This window comes from Poecilia reticulata, chromosome 19 (assembly GCF_904066995.2).
Source record: "Poecilia reticulata chromosome 19, P_reticulata-male-v2, whole genome shotgun sequence".
Classification (NCBI taxonomy): Eukaryota; Metazoa; Chordata; class Actinopteri; order Cyprinodontiformes; family Poeciliidae; genus Poecilia; species Poecilia reticulata.
In genome coordinates, this window is record NC_088848.1 from 18,078,726 (window position 1) to 18,093,869 (window position 15,144).

A 15,144-nucleotide genomic window follows, 5' to 3' on the forward strand; every position below is an offset into this window, starting at 1 on the left:
TTTTGTTTGTGTGTGTGTTTTGAGAGCGCCGTTATTTTCGCCGAAACAGCTTTCACAGTGTCCGTAGTTCTCTCGATAAGGGCGCCGAACAAGCATGCGCGTATTTTGCCGCCCGGGCGGTATAAAGCGGCGAGGAGACACTGGGGGAACTATCTGATGGGGAAACACGAATCGATGTAACACCTGCTCTGAGGACTGAGATTCCCTACCCTTTGTCCATGGTGGAAAAGAACAGTTAGTACGGACTGCTCCTGACTTTAATATATTTATAAATAAAAGCCGTCTTAACTCAAGTTAAAATTATTTAGCTGTAATTCAGTAAAAGTGAGAAATATTTTAAACAAATATCTAACACCTGTAAACTCGGAACACTGCTACCACGAACGATGCAACGCCGGAACAGAAAAGACGTCGGACAAAGCCTTTATACATGCTAAAAGGAAGTAACCGAAAGAGCCCTTTTTATTCAGTAATGTCTGGTTTTCGTTAAACTAAGTGTTAGATCAACTGCGATATGGAAGATATTTCTCAGGAACGTTCTTTAGGTGAGTTACTGTCACTGGCTGCCTAAACGCATAGTGTAGCTAGCTAACCTGGCTTAGCTGCACGCTAACGTTGGTGAGCGCTAAGCTCTACATCTAAAAGAGTATATCTTTTTAAAATTAATATGGAACAAAAATAAACGTTAGTATGATTTTTCTCATATTTTTAAAACCCTTTCGGACGCTGTATTTTGTTACTGATATACTGATCAATCTTATTTATATCCTTTGAAATTGTTTTTCTTTTGTGCAAAGACATTAGAAAAAGTTGCCAATGTCAGAAATTGTATAGTTCTCTATAGGTTGAACATTTTTTTAAAGGACTCATTAATGAAGTTAAAAATACAAAGCCGAGTAGAATTTGTTATTTGGATAAAGCCATCCAAATTTATGGAAAAATAAAGGTTAGAATAATGCATACTGGAAAATGGTATTGATTTTAATGAGAAATCACGTAATTATTAGATTGTTGTAAGCTGCAAAACGAGCCTAAATAATAAGCTTGACAGCGTGCATGAGGGTTTTCTGCAGATATCCTGTGTTTGACTTCACAAACATTACTGTGTACCACACCTATCTACTTTACTCTCATCTATCCAAAGGACATTATTATTACATTTAAATAGATGTTAGGAAGACTTTAATAATTTAATAGCCATTGGATCCCGTTCGTTACTGATTGGGTGGAGATTAGATTCTTTGAAAAAAAGCACAAATTACATTTATGGGCAAGGAGATCAGAGTCCATCAACTAACTGCATCATTGGAGTGGTTTGAGATTATTGTATGGTTCATACTCAACAGATAAATTGGCGCATGATTTCTGCTTGTACGAGCTTAAAAATGAGAGGAATTGCATGCTTGTTCTTAACAAAACATGAAATAAAACCAGTTATCCTTCATGTTAACATAGCATCTGTTTACCTTCAGGCGCGCCTTTTTCTCTCTCCGCTCTGCGTCTCCTGGTGCCACCACTACGGCTGGCCTCTGCAGCGACCTGGCAGACCGTCCAGCAGAAGGTGGTGGCTGACTACGGCATTCTGGAGGAATTTGTTTCTATGGTTACCGACATGATTCCAGAGCTCCTTACCAGTCGGCAGAGGGTCCAGCTCACACTGGGTCTGAGAGCACGGGTAAGGTGTTGTCCAGATTCAAACACTGCCTGTAGTTTTGATGTAATTAACACAGCTAATGTCACAACTGTTATTTAGAAGTAAAAACAAAATGTTTTGTTGTTCTTTGGGGTTTTTTCAGTTGATCTTGGATTTATGTCAGCGGGAAGCTGCTCCTGACTGCAAGCTTGTTGAACTGCATTTGAACAGGATGGAAATGCTCATCAGATCATGGCTTGAAGAGGTGACTGAAACTCCTCTGACATCATACTTTTGTTGAGCAACCTACATGTTCCTTGCAGTCAACTGAAACGTCCCGTCACAAATCAGGCACAGGTGTTGAAGTCCAACCACCAATAACGCATCCTTGATCCACCTTGGGAGTTAGTTGTTAAACTGCATTCTGCAAGGGCTTTTTGTCTCGATATTTAGTCTTTAATTTCTTAATCTACATAGCTCCTTTTCACTGCTTGAATGTTTATCAGTGGCTTATCTTACAGGCCGATGGTCCAAATTCAGAGGTGTCCCACTTGGACTTTGTGGCTCTGGTTAAGAAGCTACTGGGAAGCCCTGATGAGAGAGAACTCTTCTTTCAGGTTAGGCTTGCTGATCCGCTTTTAGTTTGCTGTAATCCTTATCATTTACCGCCTAATTCTAGGGCTGAGATAGTTTATTAAATAACACATCAGGCTCTCAATATCCAGGATTCTGCTTAAAAATAACATCTGCCAACAGCCAAGCCACCTATAGAACCATTTTTAATTATTAGTCAGGGAAAAATCTTGATTATTTTTTTTGTCTGTATTTATTTATTTATAAATAAAATATACTTTCTACTTCCCAGCGGGATTTCCGTGAAGATTTTGGTGCAAAATATGACAAAGCTGTCGATGACCTGATGTGGTTGTTTTTGTCTAGACTTGAAAACATCCTTCCTATTCAAACTTTCCATCAGGTACATGAATAAATCCCAGCTTCTGTCTTCTCTTTAAATTAGCAGACGTTAAATCGTCCTTACCATTTTCTATATACAGGTCGCATCTGTGTTTGGGGAGGTTTCATGCGTCTTGGCAGAATACGTGCAGTCTGTGTCTCAGTGTGACGAGCTTAAAAACCTTCTTCAACATCACAAAGACCTCCGTCAGCTGGATCACAAAGGTAAGTTACAGTAATCAGAGAACTGTGTGACTGACTTGGAAAACCTGGTGAGAGTAAAAATTTTGCTTTTTCAATCAATTTAAAATTCACACAAAGCAGTATAGTTTTACAAATGTTTCCAAGTGGCAAAAAAAAAGTTACTTTCTAAAGACGTCAAGGGTTAAAAGTTGACTACAATCTGGTTAGTCTTGTTGCGTCGAGCACTTTATACGTCAAGAAATAAACACTTCACATGCAGGCCCCTTGCACATAGGAAGCGATATGCAGCACGCGTACCACTGCATTAGGGCTCCCAGCTGTGGAGAAGGATGCGCACCTCCAAGTTGTACCCAGGGTTGGCTATGTTGGTTGCTTAGAGACTGAAAAAAGTTGGCTGCTTTTAAAGTTGCAAAAATGTAGCCCTCAAATTTTGGCTACTCAACTATTTTGAGTTACGACTAACTCAAAATAGTAAGTAGTAAACAGTATAGTTGGAACTAGTAATTTGCGCATCTGATTGAACAAATCCGGAGATTTCCAAACTGGAAGTGAGTACTGACATACTACTAAAAGAGCTTTAAAAGAGCAACTCATTTCAACCGCAAGCCAAGACACTTACTGTCTGGTTTTTAATCATCTGTAAGTTGGAATAATCAAAATTTCTGGAAATAAAAGCTTGAAATAATGTACTGTTTTAATGAATTTGTACAATATGAGTTTGACTTTCTTGCTAGCTTATATAAAATGTATCGTAAGCCACTTTAGTCTTATGTAAGAAATGATCTTTTTCTTCTCTTTTACAGATATTTCTCTTGATGGTTCCTGCATCATCTCTGCCCTCAAACTTCCTTCTCTAAAGTCAAGCAAGACATCTGAAAGTCAAACAGAAGTCAATATTTTGGGCTGTGTCCCATCATGCTCATCACCTATGGAAGAAGACTCTTCACCATTGCTTGAAGTATCCCAGATAAAATCTCATTCTGCTTCAGGACCTTTAACTGTTGACGTGACTAATTTGGAGAATGGAACACAGCTTTCCAAGAATGAAAATCAAACTGAGAAAAATGTGGGTGACGTCTTTGAAGGTCAAGAGAAGGCTGCGTCTCGCGTCGCGAAGAAGCGTAAAGTTCCTGGGAAAAAACTTGAGAAACCAGCGTTCACAGTTTCTCGACCTGTGAGGGCTAACAGGGGAATGTTGATGAAGAAAATTCTTGAGAAGGAGAAAAAGGAGCTACGGGATAAAACCCCACCAGCCAAAAACCCTGCTTCCAGGAAAACCAGACAATCCAGCAAGACTCCCGCTTCAGTGACTAATAAGGAAGAGTCTGCTCGCTCCAGCAAATTGTCTTCGCATAAGCCTCCTGCAGCCACATGCAGTGAGGATGACTCCTGGTCTTACTACTCGGAGAAGTCTTGCCAAGACGATCTCAGTAATGCAGATTCCTGGTCTTACTACTCAGATGACAATGGTTCATTTGCAACACCTGCCAGCAGTCCCGCTGAAAGTGATTCATTTTCCAGCTGCTCTAATGCGGACACTCCTGAAAATAAGTTCACTCCGTCCCCAAAAGCAAAACGGTCCAATACGAAAGCCAGCACACCAAAAAAGACTCGGAATTTCTTGTGTTTTATTTGCAAAGAGCAGGTGAGCAAAAAGCTGCGAGCTCACATAAAAAGCCACTTTCCCAACAAAGACTACGCCTGCCCCCAGTGTGGCACCAAGTATAAACTCCTCTCTTCGCTTGAGAGACACTTGAAAAAGACCTGCTTCGAGTACCACCTCAAGAACGTAGATCCCACCAAGCCGGAGGAAACCCAGAACCTCTCCAAGTGCGACAAATGCGGAGATGCATTTCAGTACAAGATTTCCTTACAAAAGCACCTGCTCACACACCATGAGCTGTACTGCAGCGTGTGCCGGACGGTGCTGCGAGACGCGGAAACGTTGGCCCGCCACAAAACCGCACACACGCCGTTTCAGTGCACCCGATGTGACCAGACCTTCACCGTTTTTAAGCACTTGGTTAGGCATTTCGAAAACACCCACGGAATTAGCAAACCCTTCAAATGCAATCACTGTCCAAAGATTTCACCCAAGCTCAATGCTTTAATCAGACACGAATGGCAGCACACAGGTCATCTGCCCTTTCAGTGTGGTCAGTGCAGTTTAAAGTTCAAGTCATTCTCATATCTTTTGTCCCATGAAAAGGTGCACAAAGGGGAGAAACCCTGCCTGTGCTCGGAATGTGGAAAGACTTTTGCCCACAGATCCAACCTGTACCGCCACATTAGACTCATCCACAGTGCTTCTAGAAATGAGAAGAATTATTCTTGTTCCCAGTGCGAGAAGATCTTTAAAGAAAAGGCCGCCCTAATAAGACATCAGAGGACCAAGCACCTCCAGCAACTGTTCCGCAGGGAGTGCCCCTACTGTAGTAAGATGGTCGCTCCGTCAACATTGGCAAGGCATAAAATGATGCACATGGGACAGAGCCCCTTCAAATGCACCACCCCTGATTGCGAGAGTGCCTACAGAACTGCTTCAGAGCTGAAGAGACACGTGCTTTTACACCACACCACTGAGCGACCTCACAAATGTGACGTCTGTGGAAAGGGCTTTGTACGACTCGGCGATCTCAACCTGCACGCAAAAATCCACACTAAAGAAAGACCGTTTGTTTGCCACATCTGCGGAAAGGCTTTCCTCAAGTCCTACAGCATGTTTAGACATAAAAGGCTTCTACACTCATCTGTGCCAGATTAGAGTAAAATTGTAGAAACGCTTAAATGAAAGCAGTGAAAATGTCATGAAGCAAATGCAAATGTTAAGAAAATGTGTGTACCCAACAACAGGTGTACCGTTGTCAGATGGATCATAATGTTTTGGAGATGAACCTTTTGTAGTACTACATACGAGGCTCTGGAGTAATTAGTACTGGACCAATGACTGGCAATATTTTGTTACACAAACTGGTGTTAGATGGTGAAACTCCTTTTTGGCAGGTTGATGAGGATTGGAACTGATTCTGCTCTCTAAGGAGATTCCAATTGGTATTGAAATTTCTTGACACTCCTTTGCTGAGAAATAATCAATAATTGTACAAGAAATTGTCAGTGGTATGTCAATTTTGACTTCCTGCTTGGCTGATATATGAAAGAGGATTGGTACAAACATCTTACAAATGTCACCTTTGGTTTAAGGTCTGTAACAATTTCTAGCAAAGGGGTTTGAACTTCATTCTTAAGGGTGAAATGCCATTTAAAAAGAGACCCTTTACCGTATTTTCTGACATTAGCCAATTGAGCCAAAGATTTTCTGCTTTTAGGATTACCCAAGTTATCTGGCCATGCGATTGACATAGGGAGAGGTGTGGATGTGTTTTGAGGGACACCTTAAATCGATGTCAGACAAATTGTGCGCACCCAGTCATTTGGGTTCTTTTTTCTAAAGCAAAATATCTTGATCAGTATTGTATTTGTGACCATTAGAACAGAATATATATTTTCATTTCAGTGTAATTACAAAATGCACCCAAGAATGTAATATATGCAATCTCAAACATAAAATTGGAATTTTTTGGCCAAAAAGTCAGATTTGCTTTGAAGACATGTTCTCCATGGAAATATTATGATGTTACTTTTGTATTAATGCTACATTTTTAAATTGTGGCCCAAAACTTTTAAGATTCCATTTCATTGTTTTTTCTCCTGGTTTTGGATGGTTGTGAGACTGAAAAGAATTTCTGTCTTGAGTTAAATGTGCTGTGTTAAAAAATAAAACTTCAGTGTGAATTCAAGAAAATGTTAAGAGGGAATACAATCAAAGAAGTGAATACATGTTGGTTTATGCATATGCATCTTTTTATTTGTTTTTATTTGATTTTTGTAGCTTATTTTTCTCAGTTCAGTTGTGTATATTTCACATATGTTTTAAAAGTCTTGAAATAGTATGAACATATTTTTTATTTTACATCTCTGCATTTATTTTAACAAGGGTGGTAAACTTTTGAGATTTACTGTAACTTAAACCTTATGGATCGTTAAGGCATGAAACGGCCCCAATACATGAGGAATAAATCAGTTGTCAATATTTGAGATAGTTTGGCAAATAATAGTGGTTTCCACTGAGCTGAAACATCTAGAAGATTAATAATTACACTATAGTTATTCAGCATAACCGAGCTTTGAGTAATTTAAGAGCGATTATTCCTACATATAACACATTTGATTATCTTCAAATTGGTGTTGCAACAGGTCGTCAAAAGCGGAACGAAACAGAGTTAGCTAACTGGAGTCCGGACTGTTGTTTCAGACGGAACGCAGAGCAACCGTTGACGCAGAAAAAGCGCCTGAAAGACTGGTATTGAACAAAGCCGCTGTTAAAGGAATCTCTTTGACTGTGGTCGAGTCCCGGATAGTAGTTGTTCTCATTGTAATGTTAATACAGTGACTGTCTAAGATGGAAGGAGGAAGTTCCGAGTTACCCGGTAAGTAAAAACACCAACTGGCAGATTTGTTTAGCTAGGCCGCAGCGCGCGCGCGGGAATAGCATCCTAATAATATGTTGAAACTGACGGTTTTTGTCATAGTGTCCATATTATTTTATTTAAATCGGACTAACGATTTTCTTAAACGCCACAAGGGGTGCTTATTTACAAGCCTTGCGGGTCAGGTAGATATAGCTGATGCTAAAGGTGCTCTGCCACAGTGCCAACCTAGCTAGCTGAGAAGCATTAGAGCTAACTCAGTTAATGCTATGCTAGAGTTAGCTTCTGAAATGACTCCGGTGGGTTTTACAGTTCACTCTAATATTTCTTAAACGTTTCCTACATGATGTGCTTATATTATTTATTTAAACTGAATATAAATCCTTTACGATACATTTACACATTTGATCAAGTCCGGAAAAAGCAAATAAAACCAGGAAGATCCGACATAACCGGAGTTTGGCCCTGAATTTTTTTTTTCCTCCTTTTGTGAAGAGCAAGCTTTAAACTTTCAAAGACGTTTACTTTAAATGTTCAGGTAAAGTAAATGTCTTTGTGTAATATTCTAAAGAGTTCTGTCAAGTCAAATGTTTTCATCTGAAAGACCGTTAAAAACATTTCAATAACACAATAATGTTTAGCTAAAACACAAGAGGTGTGCAACATTTAAACAGCTGCCCTTGTGGGGCTAATTTGTGTTCCCTAAAACACACGAAAGGTTGTCACCAAATCACAACTTAAATTTTATGTTATTTTTTACTAAAAAGAAAACGAATTGCCGTTTTATCCCATTTGAATGGCGAAAATAAATGTAGATCAGGTGATTTGTAAGAATCCTTGTATCCAGCCATTATTAACCTTCACAGCTACGTCTGAGAATATTGAAAGAATCCTACTATTTTTCCAATCAATTCTTAAAATCTAAAAATATTCTATGCAGACTTTGCCTGGGCCAGATAAGCATGTATTTGCATGTCAAATCACTTTACTTTATGAAGATTAGGTCTACTTGTAGAACACAAACGCAGCAGCTCATTTTAAAAGTTTCACAACATAGATAAAGTAAAACTGAAGTGTATGGAGGGGTTCAATCACCACTACACACACAAGAGCGCTGTGGGAGTCAATAAATCATAAAATCTTTCTGTACTTTATTACACTGGCCACCTAACATCCTTCTCCAGCACTGTCTCAGTGGGCTCTCGAGTAATAGAGTAATAAACCACTTTTGAATCAAGTGTTTAGCCTTGATCAGCCATCACCACATGTATCCATGGTTTTGGATTTTTTTAAGCTTGTTTATAAGTATGAGTAAAGTTTTTCTTTTCTTGAGGGTAGGGCAGAAATTTGACACAGGCATGGACCAGTTACCAAATTAAGAAATGCGGTAGGAGGGACTTCCAATTGCATTGTTGTTCCCGCCTTCTCATAGAACCAAGTACATAGAAACAAGCTTCTATGTATTTTCAGGGCATTTACATGGCTTAATGGTCTATTACATTGACTTGAAAAACATTTACTTGTCTTCAATCACTGTTTTGTAGAATCTAAGCTTTACAATGATCCCTAGCTACAGCTGACACCCGATATTTGCATACAATGAGTAGAAACACATGTACACCTATTTTTTTCTCACTGTCTGAAGTTAAATCAGACCTTACTTTTCCTGTTTTAGCTGAGTTAGAATGACCAAATTTATTTCTATTTGCTAAATGAAGGTAACCTAGCAAGAACATTTTTTTGAGATTTTTTTTTTTTTGTAACTTGCTTTGAATTCAGAAGTTTCTGTGAGTTTGAGTAGCATCATCGATAACTGTCTTTTAAACTGTATGACATGGGTCAAACATTTTGTATGCGTCTTTTTATTCAGTGTATATTAGAGATGTACCAATCAAGTTTTTTCCTGCCGATTCCGATCACCCATGAGGGCCGATACCAATCACATAATTATTATTTTTTTTTAATCATAAGCAGTACTGGTTACATTATGTGGAAAAAGGAACCATGAATTCACCTTAATTTAGACAACTTAGAAACTTGTTTTTAATAACTTTTTCCAAGAAAAAAACAAAACGGGCATTGTGCAAATTGTACTGCTATCGGTAATACTATCTTCAAGCGACTGAAAACATATGAAGGCTCTGAAGAGGTATGCAATTTATTTATTTTTTTAGTTAATTCTGCAGCTTTAAACAGAGGTTCGGTGTGAGAGTCACTACCAGGTGGAGCAGAAGCTCCGCTCCGTCTGTGAAATATTACTACCTGTAGCGCGTAGCAGCGGTTCAACAACGAGAGCAGAACCAGCGTCTTACATCGCAGCTCGAAGACGTAAATAATTTTGCGGGTTATTTGTTTAGCTTTCTGACCGTCATGCTAATCCGGGTGAGTGTTTGTAGCTGTGCGCTGCTTTATCTGCTATCTGATCCTCCATGTCTTTTTAACTGCAGTGAACCTCGATGTAGCCAAACTCCGTCAAGTATGGCATTGTTTTTATGCCATATTAGATTTGTCGTGTTGATACATTTTGACGTGCTTCACCCCACATGCTTCAATTTTCCGCCGCAACACGCAAACTTCCCCATTCAATAGTTCCCATTCAATAGTTCCACATCGCTTAGGATTTGTTGCTGCGCGTTTGCGCAGAGTGAAGGAAAGAGGAGACAAGCTGCACAGGCAGGCTGAGAAATGAGATCCAGGTGATCGGTTTGTGTGATCCGCAACAAGAGACCGTGATCGGCGATCACCGATCATACACTTTTTCACGGAAGTCGGACGATTATGATCGGTGGCCGATTGATCGGCACACCTCTACTGTATGTAAATATCTGGAATGAAGACCCACTGGCCTATTTTTAAGAACATGCCTAGTATAAAAAGGGGTAGCTATTTATTTTGATAACAAAAACTACGCCTAGACTCTTAAATCGCTTGTCTTGGTGCCATGTGATTGACTGATTCACTCTTTTTCTTGACCAGTAATTCAACCTTTTGGGAGCAGTAGATGAGGCTGAGCAGATATGTTGATATTCTATGAAGGATTATATTATAAATAATTTCTTAGTCTTTCACTAATCTGTTTTTGGGGAAGGCCAAGTGTAAGACATGCAGCTATCGAAAAAATGATGGGAGCTGGAGAAAATCCCACAAAAACAGCAGTCCATTGTTAGTACTGTAATGTTTGAAGTCCAAAGAAAGTGTGAACACTCTGATCACTAGTGGAAAATATAAATATATTCTTTCAAATCCAGGACAAGCAATGACTACTTTTATTTTATAAGTCCTATTCAGAAATGGAACAAGTAGCCAGTTTATTTCACTATCAGTCATTCTCGCTGCACCCATGGAACCAAATAGATCATATTCATTAGAATCTCATCACAGTGAAGTAACATGCTATGAAACAGAGAAATCTTACACTCAGAGTGCAGACAGTCTAAAATCATCCTCCAGAGGATAATGTCAAAGGCATAGAACTGCCTGGAGCAGCAAGCAAAGAGTTTAACCTTCAGAGCAGTAACGAGACATCACTTGTCCGAGGCTGAACGGGAAATCCCAAGGACAGGTCTAGAATCATCTGCTGGGGTATATTCATGCAGACAAAATGTTTGAGTTTCAAAAAAAAAAAAAAAATTTTGCAAAGCAAGATGTTTCACTTTTATGTTTCATCCCAGACTTACTCTAAAAACGTACACCTTCTTCAAGCAATTACTGTGTTTCCTTGTTTTGCAGGTCCCACTCTTCCCCTCTCAGCCCTGCGCCTCCTGGTTTCCCCCATCCGCCTGGTGTCTGCTGCGATCTGGCACACAGTGGAGCAGAAGATTGTGTCCGACTATGGCCTGCTGGAGGAGTTTGTGTTCATGGTCACGGAGATTGTTCCTCAGCTTCTTTCTACAAGGCAGCGAGCCGAACTCATTCTGGGCCTCAGAGCACGAGTGAGTCGGGTTTTGTTTGCTAACATTGATTTCTGATTGGAGTTTTTACATTAATCAAGACCTGAAGGAGTCCAGGTCTTGTTGGGGAGTACTAATCAGTATAGTGCCACAAGAGGCTTATCTCAACAGTAAGGGTGCATTGTGTTTTGTTTAGAAAGCAGTTTTTTCTGTCACCAAAATAAACGTAATGATATATTGACAACACAACTGCACTTTTCGAATTAGTGTCTCAAAGATGGATACACAGCACTCTTAATGTTAATCATCAAACCGCTGTTTTGTAAAGGGATCAGCTCTAAAGCAAATGCAAACAAAGCAGAAGGGGCATCTGAGCAGCTTTGTAAACAATTTTTATCTTAGTACTGATTTATTTATTTTTGGCTTTTTAAATTGCAGCTGATCCTGGAACTGTGTCGTTCAGATGAGACTGCCGACCTGCAGATTATTCAGCCACACCTCGACCGAATGCAGAGCCTCAGGTCTCTGTGGAAAATGGAGGTAAACTCTCTTACCTCTGTTGCATGCTGGGTTTGTTGTTTCTGGTGAATGTAGTTATTTTGCTTGTCATTTACTATCAATTTGCAAAACCAATTGATTCTGCTTCTGCCTACAGTCAGCAGAAGTGTCTGATTCTCATTTCATGGGCCTTGTTCAAAATTTGCTCAGAGATCCAGATGAAAGAATGACCTTTTTCCAGGTAAGCTAACGTAGACAAACAGCTCTCTATCTTCAGCTCTTGTTAAGTTGTTGGTGGTCACCCACCATATTTACTGGATTTGTTGGTGTTTCAGGATGTTTTCCCTGGAGACTTTGGGCCCACATACGACAAAGCTATCCAGACTCTGATGTGGCTGTTTCTGTCCAGACTTGAAAAGCTCCTTCCTGCTCAAAGTCTCCAGCAGGTATACACATAATCTCAAGAGGAAAACATCTTGGCTTTTTGTTTTACTTAAAAAATGTATTTGAATAGAATATAATTTTAAAAACATTTCATTTTTGTTTTTTTATCAGGTTGTTTCACTGATGAGTGACACCACCTCTTTTCTGAATGAATCCATGGAGACTTTAGTTCAACCTGAAGATCTAAAAGTATTGTTGGACACACAGAAAAATCTCACCCACCTTGAAGATATTGGTAAGGAGATCTTTCTCTGATATACAGGTTCATTGCCATTTAGCAGTTCTGTCAGGAAATTATCTGTATGTTCTACCTGAACTGATCTATTGTGTTTTCTTTCAGAGTCTTATGTTGTCGACAGCGGCATCTTATCAGCCCTTTGTCTTCCTCCTGTGGAAAGAGTCGTGATTGTCAACGAGCAGCCAGGAACCGACGCAGAGAGTAGCCTCGTGTACACAGTCTGTTCAGAGATGGAGGTGGAATCTGAGAACAAAGAAGTGTATGTCGAAGTACCTGGGAGCACAGCAGAGTGTGCAGAGCCACAGTGGTTTGGCATCAGTGGAGAGGTGAAGGCTGAAATAGACAGTGTTGTGGTCTCGGATCCCACCGAAGGCGCTGAGGCCAGCGAGGGGGAAATGGTAGATGACCTGCACGATGACCATGCTGGGACTCTGATCATTGGGGAGGATGGCCAAGTGACACTGCTAGATGGCGTGGAGAAGAAGCCAAACAGACGTGGGCGGAGAAAGAAATGCCCAGATGACGACGATAAAGATTATGAAGTGGAAAGTAAAGCAAGGGGCTTTAAGGAAGACTTTGATGCAGACCCCTTGTGGGAAAGACCAGTGAGAAAGAATCGAGGACTTAAGATGAAACGGTACCTGTCGCAGTGGAGAAAATCAGGCAAGACTTTGGGCGGTACCACAGTTTCCCAAAGTTCAGCAAAAAACGACTTGGATGAGAGAACGTGCAAGGTGTGTGGCAAAGTGGTGACCCAGGCCAAGTTCCTGCAGAGACATATGAATCAGCACACAGAGGAGCTGCCCATTGCTTGTTCCGTGTGCAAAAAGTTTTATAAGAGTTTACGCTTCCTGCAGCAGCACAAATGTACTACTTCAACTAAAGTAAAACCTGATAAAGATACTCAAGGGCAAGAAACCACATCAGATGCTGGTGAACAGTCTTCCAGTGGGGTCATTTGTGAGGCATTTATTGACGATCATCCTCCAGACAGCGCCGCCCAACATCCTGACTATATCATGTCGGAGAAGTCCTCCGGGGAATTAGGAGAAAGAAGCCCAGACGGAAGTAAGAGTGGCCTCGAAGGTCCGTTCTACTGTCCTCACTGCAGTGTCGAGTTCAAATGCAGACAAACGTTTAGGTTCCACATGAGGAACATTTGCTACACTGAGCAGCAAGTGGATCCCGAGAACCCAGATGATGTGAAACACTGTTTCAGATGTGACGAATGTGACAAGGCTTTTAAGTACAAGTCAACGTTAGATTCCCACAAGCAGACCCACAACCCACTCTACTGCGAGGTCTGCATGAAACTAGTACGTGACTCAGAGGCTCTGGCCATGCACAAAGAATCCCACACGCCGTTCCAGTGTAATCGGTGTGAAGAGCACTTCCCCGTATTCAAGGCCCTTCATAAGCATTACATCGATGCCCACAACCCCACTGAGCCTTTCACTTGTCCGTACTGTGACACCACCTTTTCCAGTTTGAAGCGTTTCATCAGACACGAGTGGAAACACACCGGTTACCAGCCTTTCCAGTGCACTCACTGTGCTAAAAGGTTCCGCTCATACTCTGATCTTGTGGAGCACCAGAAAAAGCACACAAAGGCGTATCCGTATCTTTGCTGGGAGTGCGGCAAGAAGTTCAGGCACGGCGTCACGCTGACGAGGCACGTGGAGCGCGTGCATCACGCCGGAGAACGCGTAGAAGAAATACCTACCACGATCTTCCCTTGTACTCAATGTGATAAGACCTTCACATCTAGAAGGTGCCTTCTAAAACATGATAACTTCCACCACAAAGGGATGCGCTTCCCATGTGAGCACTGCGGAAAGGGATTCTTTGGGAAGGACGCGTTGGTGAGGCACACTTTGATCCACACCGGCGAAAGGCCTTTCAAGTGCGATGACTGTGAGAAGTCTTTTAGATCCGCAGCAGAACTAAAGATTCACAGGCGGTACCATACTGGAGAAAGACCGTTCAAGTGCACCATATGTGAAAAGGGTTTTGTCCAATCCTGTTTTCTTACTTTGCACATGCGAACACATACAGGAGAGAGACCATACGTATGCGCAGTTTGTAACAAGGGTTTTTCAAGTTTGCATGGCCTCAAACGACACAGGAGACTTGTCCATTCCTAGTTTCTATCAACATTATATTAATCTTAATGCGGACTTTAACTATAAGTTTACTATGTCCCTTATGAAGGAGGTTAGTTTAGCTTCAGCTTTGTGCCAGAAAATAAAAACGGATTGCTTATGATTATAAATCTCACTTTGGCTGTCTGGGTGCTGGTTAGCTATGGAGACTTGAAACCAAGTTTTCCTCTTTTGTGACATTGTCCATATATTACGTGGCTGCCACAGGCCTGCGTTGGCAGAAATGTATAGTACTGAATTATAAAAATGTATCTTTGTATTTTTTACAGACATGTTTGCTGTAGTTCTGCATATAATTTGTATGTATGTGATTTAAAATTTAATTACCTTTAGAAATTTGGTTTTTCTTAAATAAAAATTCTTAGTGTCACTTGCTATGAGTGATGTGATTTGGTGTGGTAATCTTTTTTTTTTTTTTTAATAGTATTTACCTAAAATTTCAGAAGAAATGCTTAACTTCATTTTAGTTGGTAGGGAACATACCTTTATTAGCAGTGTAGCTTTTTTAATACAAATTTCAGCACCCTCTATTGAAAATGGCTGTCTTGACAGATAAGTAAGATGGTGTTTTAATTCATGGTGTTATTGACTGAAAAAGGAGTGTTTGTGAGATGTAAAGAAGTGGTAATAAAAA

At 40.5% G+C, this 15,144-nt stretch overlaps 2 protein-coding genes across 2 annotated transcripts; both read left to right on the forward strand.

Moving 5' to 3' along the window:
• Window positions 1–127: 127 nt before the first annotated feature.
• On the forward strand, window positions 128–6,761 carry LOC103482094 (uncharacterized). Its single transcript, XM_008438021.3, has 7 exons — window positions 128–545; window positions 1,473–1,675; window positions 1,797–1,898; window positions 2,155–2,250; window positions 2,499–2,609; window positions 2,689–2,812; window positions 3,595–6,761. The coding sequence occupies exons 1-7, from the start codon at window positions 515–517 to the stop codon at window positions 5,553–5,555; spliced, it is 2,628 nt and encodes an 875-aa protein (XP_008436243.2). The 5' UTR covers window positions 128–514; the 3' UTR covers window positions 5,556–6,761.
• Window positions 6,762–7,068: 307 nt separating this feature from the next.
• Window positions 7,069–14,880, forward strand: LOC103482095 (uncharacterized). The gene is made up of 7 exons (XM_017310873.2): window positions 7,069–7,278; window positions 11,008–11,210; window positions 11,607–11,708; window positions 11,824–11,907; window positions 12,002–12,112; window positions 12,222–12,345; window positions 12,451–14,880. Exons 1-7 carry the CDS (start codon window positions 7,251–7,253, stop codon window positions 14,490–14,492), a joined length of 2,694 nt encoding a protein of 897 aa, XP_017166362.1. The 5' UTR covers window positions 7,069–7,250; the 3' UTR covers window positions 14,493–14,880.
• Window positions 14,881–15,144: the final 264 nt, after the last annotated feature.

Bases quoted from the DNA above. Each gene is read 5' to 3' on its own strand.
- LOC103482094 (XM_008438021.3), top strand. From the start codon at position 515: ATGGAAGATATTTCTCAGGAACGTTCTTTAG. The intron at 1,676-1,796 runs GTAAGGTGTTGT...GGGTTTTTTCAG, and splicing joins CACTGGGTCTGAGAGCACGG to TTGATCTTGGATTTATGTCA. The intron at 2,610-2,688 runs GTACATGAATAA...TTCTATATACAG, and splicing joins CTATTCAAACTTTCCATCAG to GTCGCATCTGTGTTTGGGGA.
- LOC103482095 (XM_017310873.2), top strand. From the start codon at position 7,251: ATGGAAGGAGGAAGTTCCGAGTTACCCG. The intron at 7,279-11,007 runs GTAAGTAAAAAC...CTTGTTTTGCAG, and splicing joins AGGAAGTTCCGAGTTACCCG to GTCCCACTCTTCCCCTCTCA. The intron at 12,346-12,450 runs GTAAGGAGATCT...GTTTTCTTTCAG, and splicing joins CACCCACCTTGAAGATATTG to AGTCTTATGTTGTCGACAGC.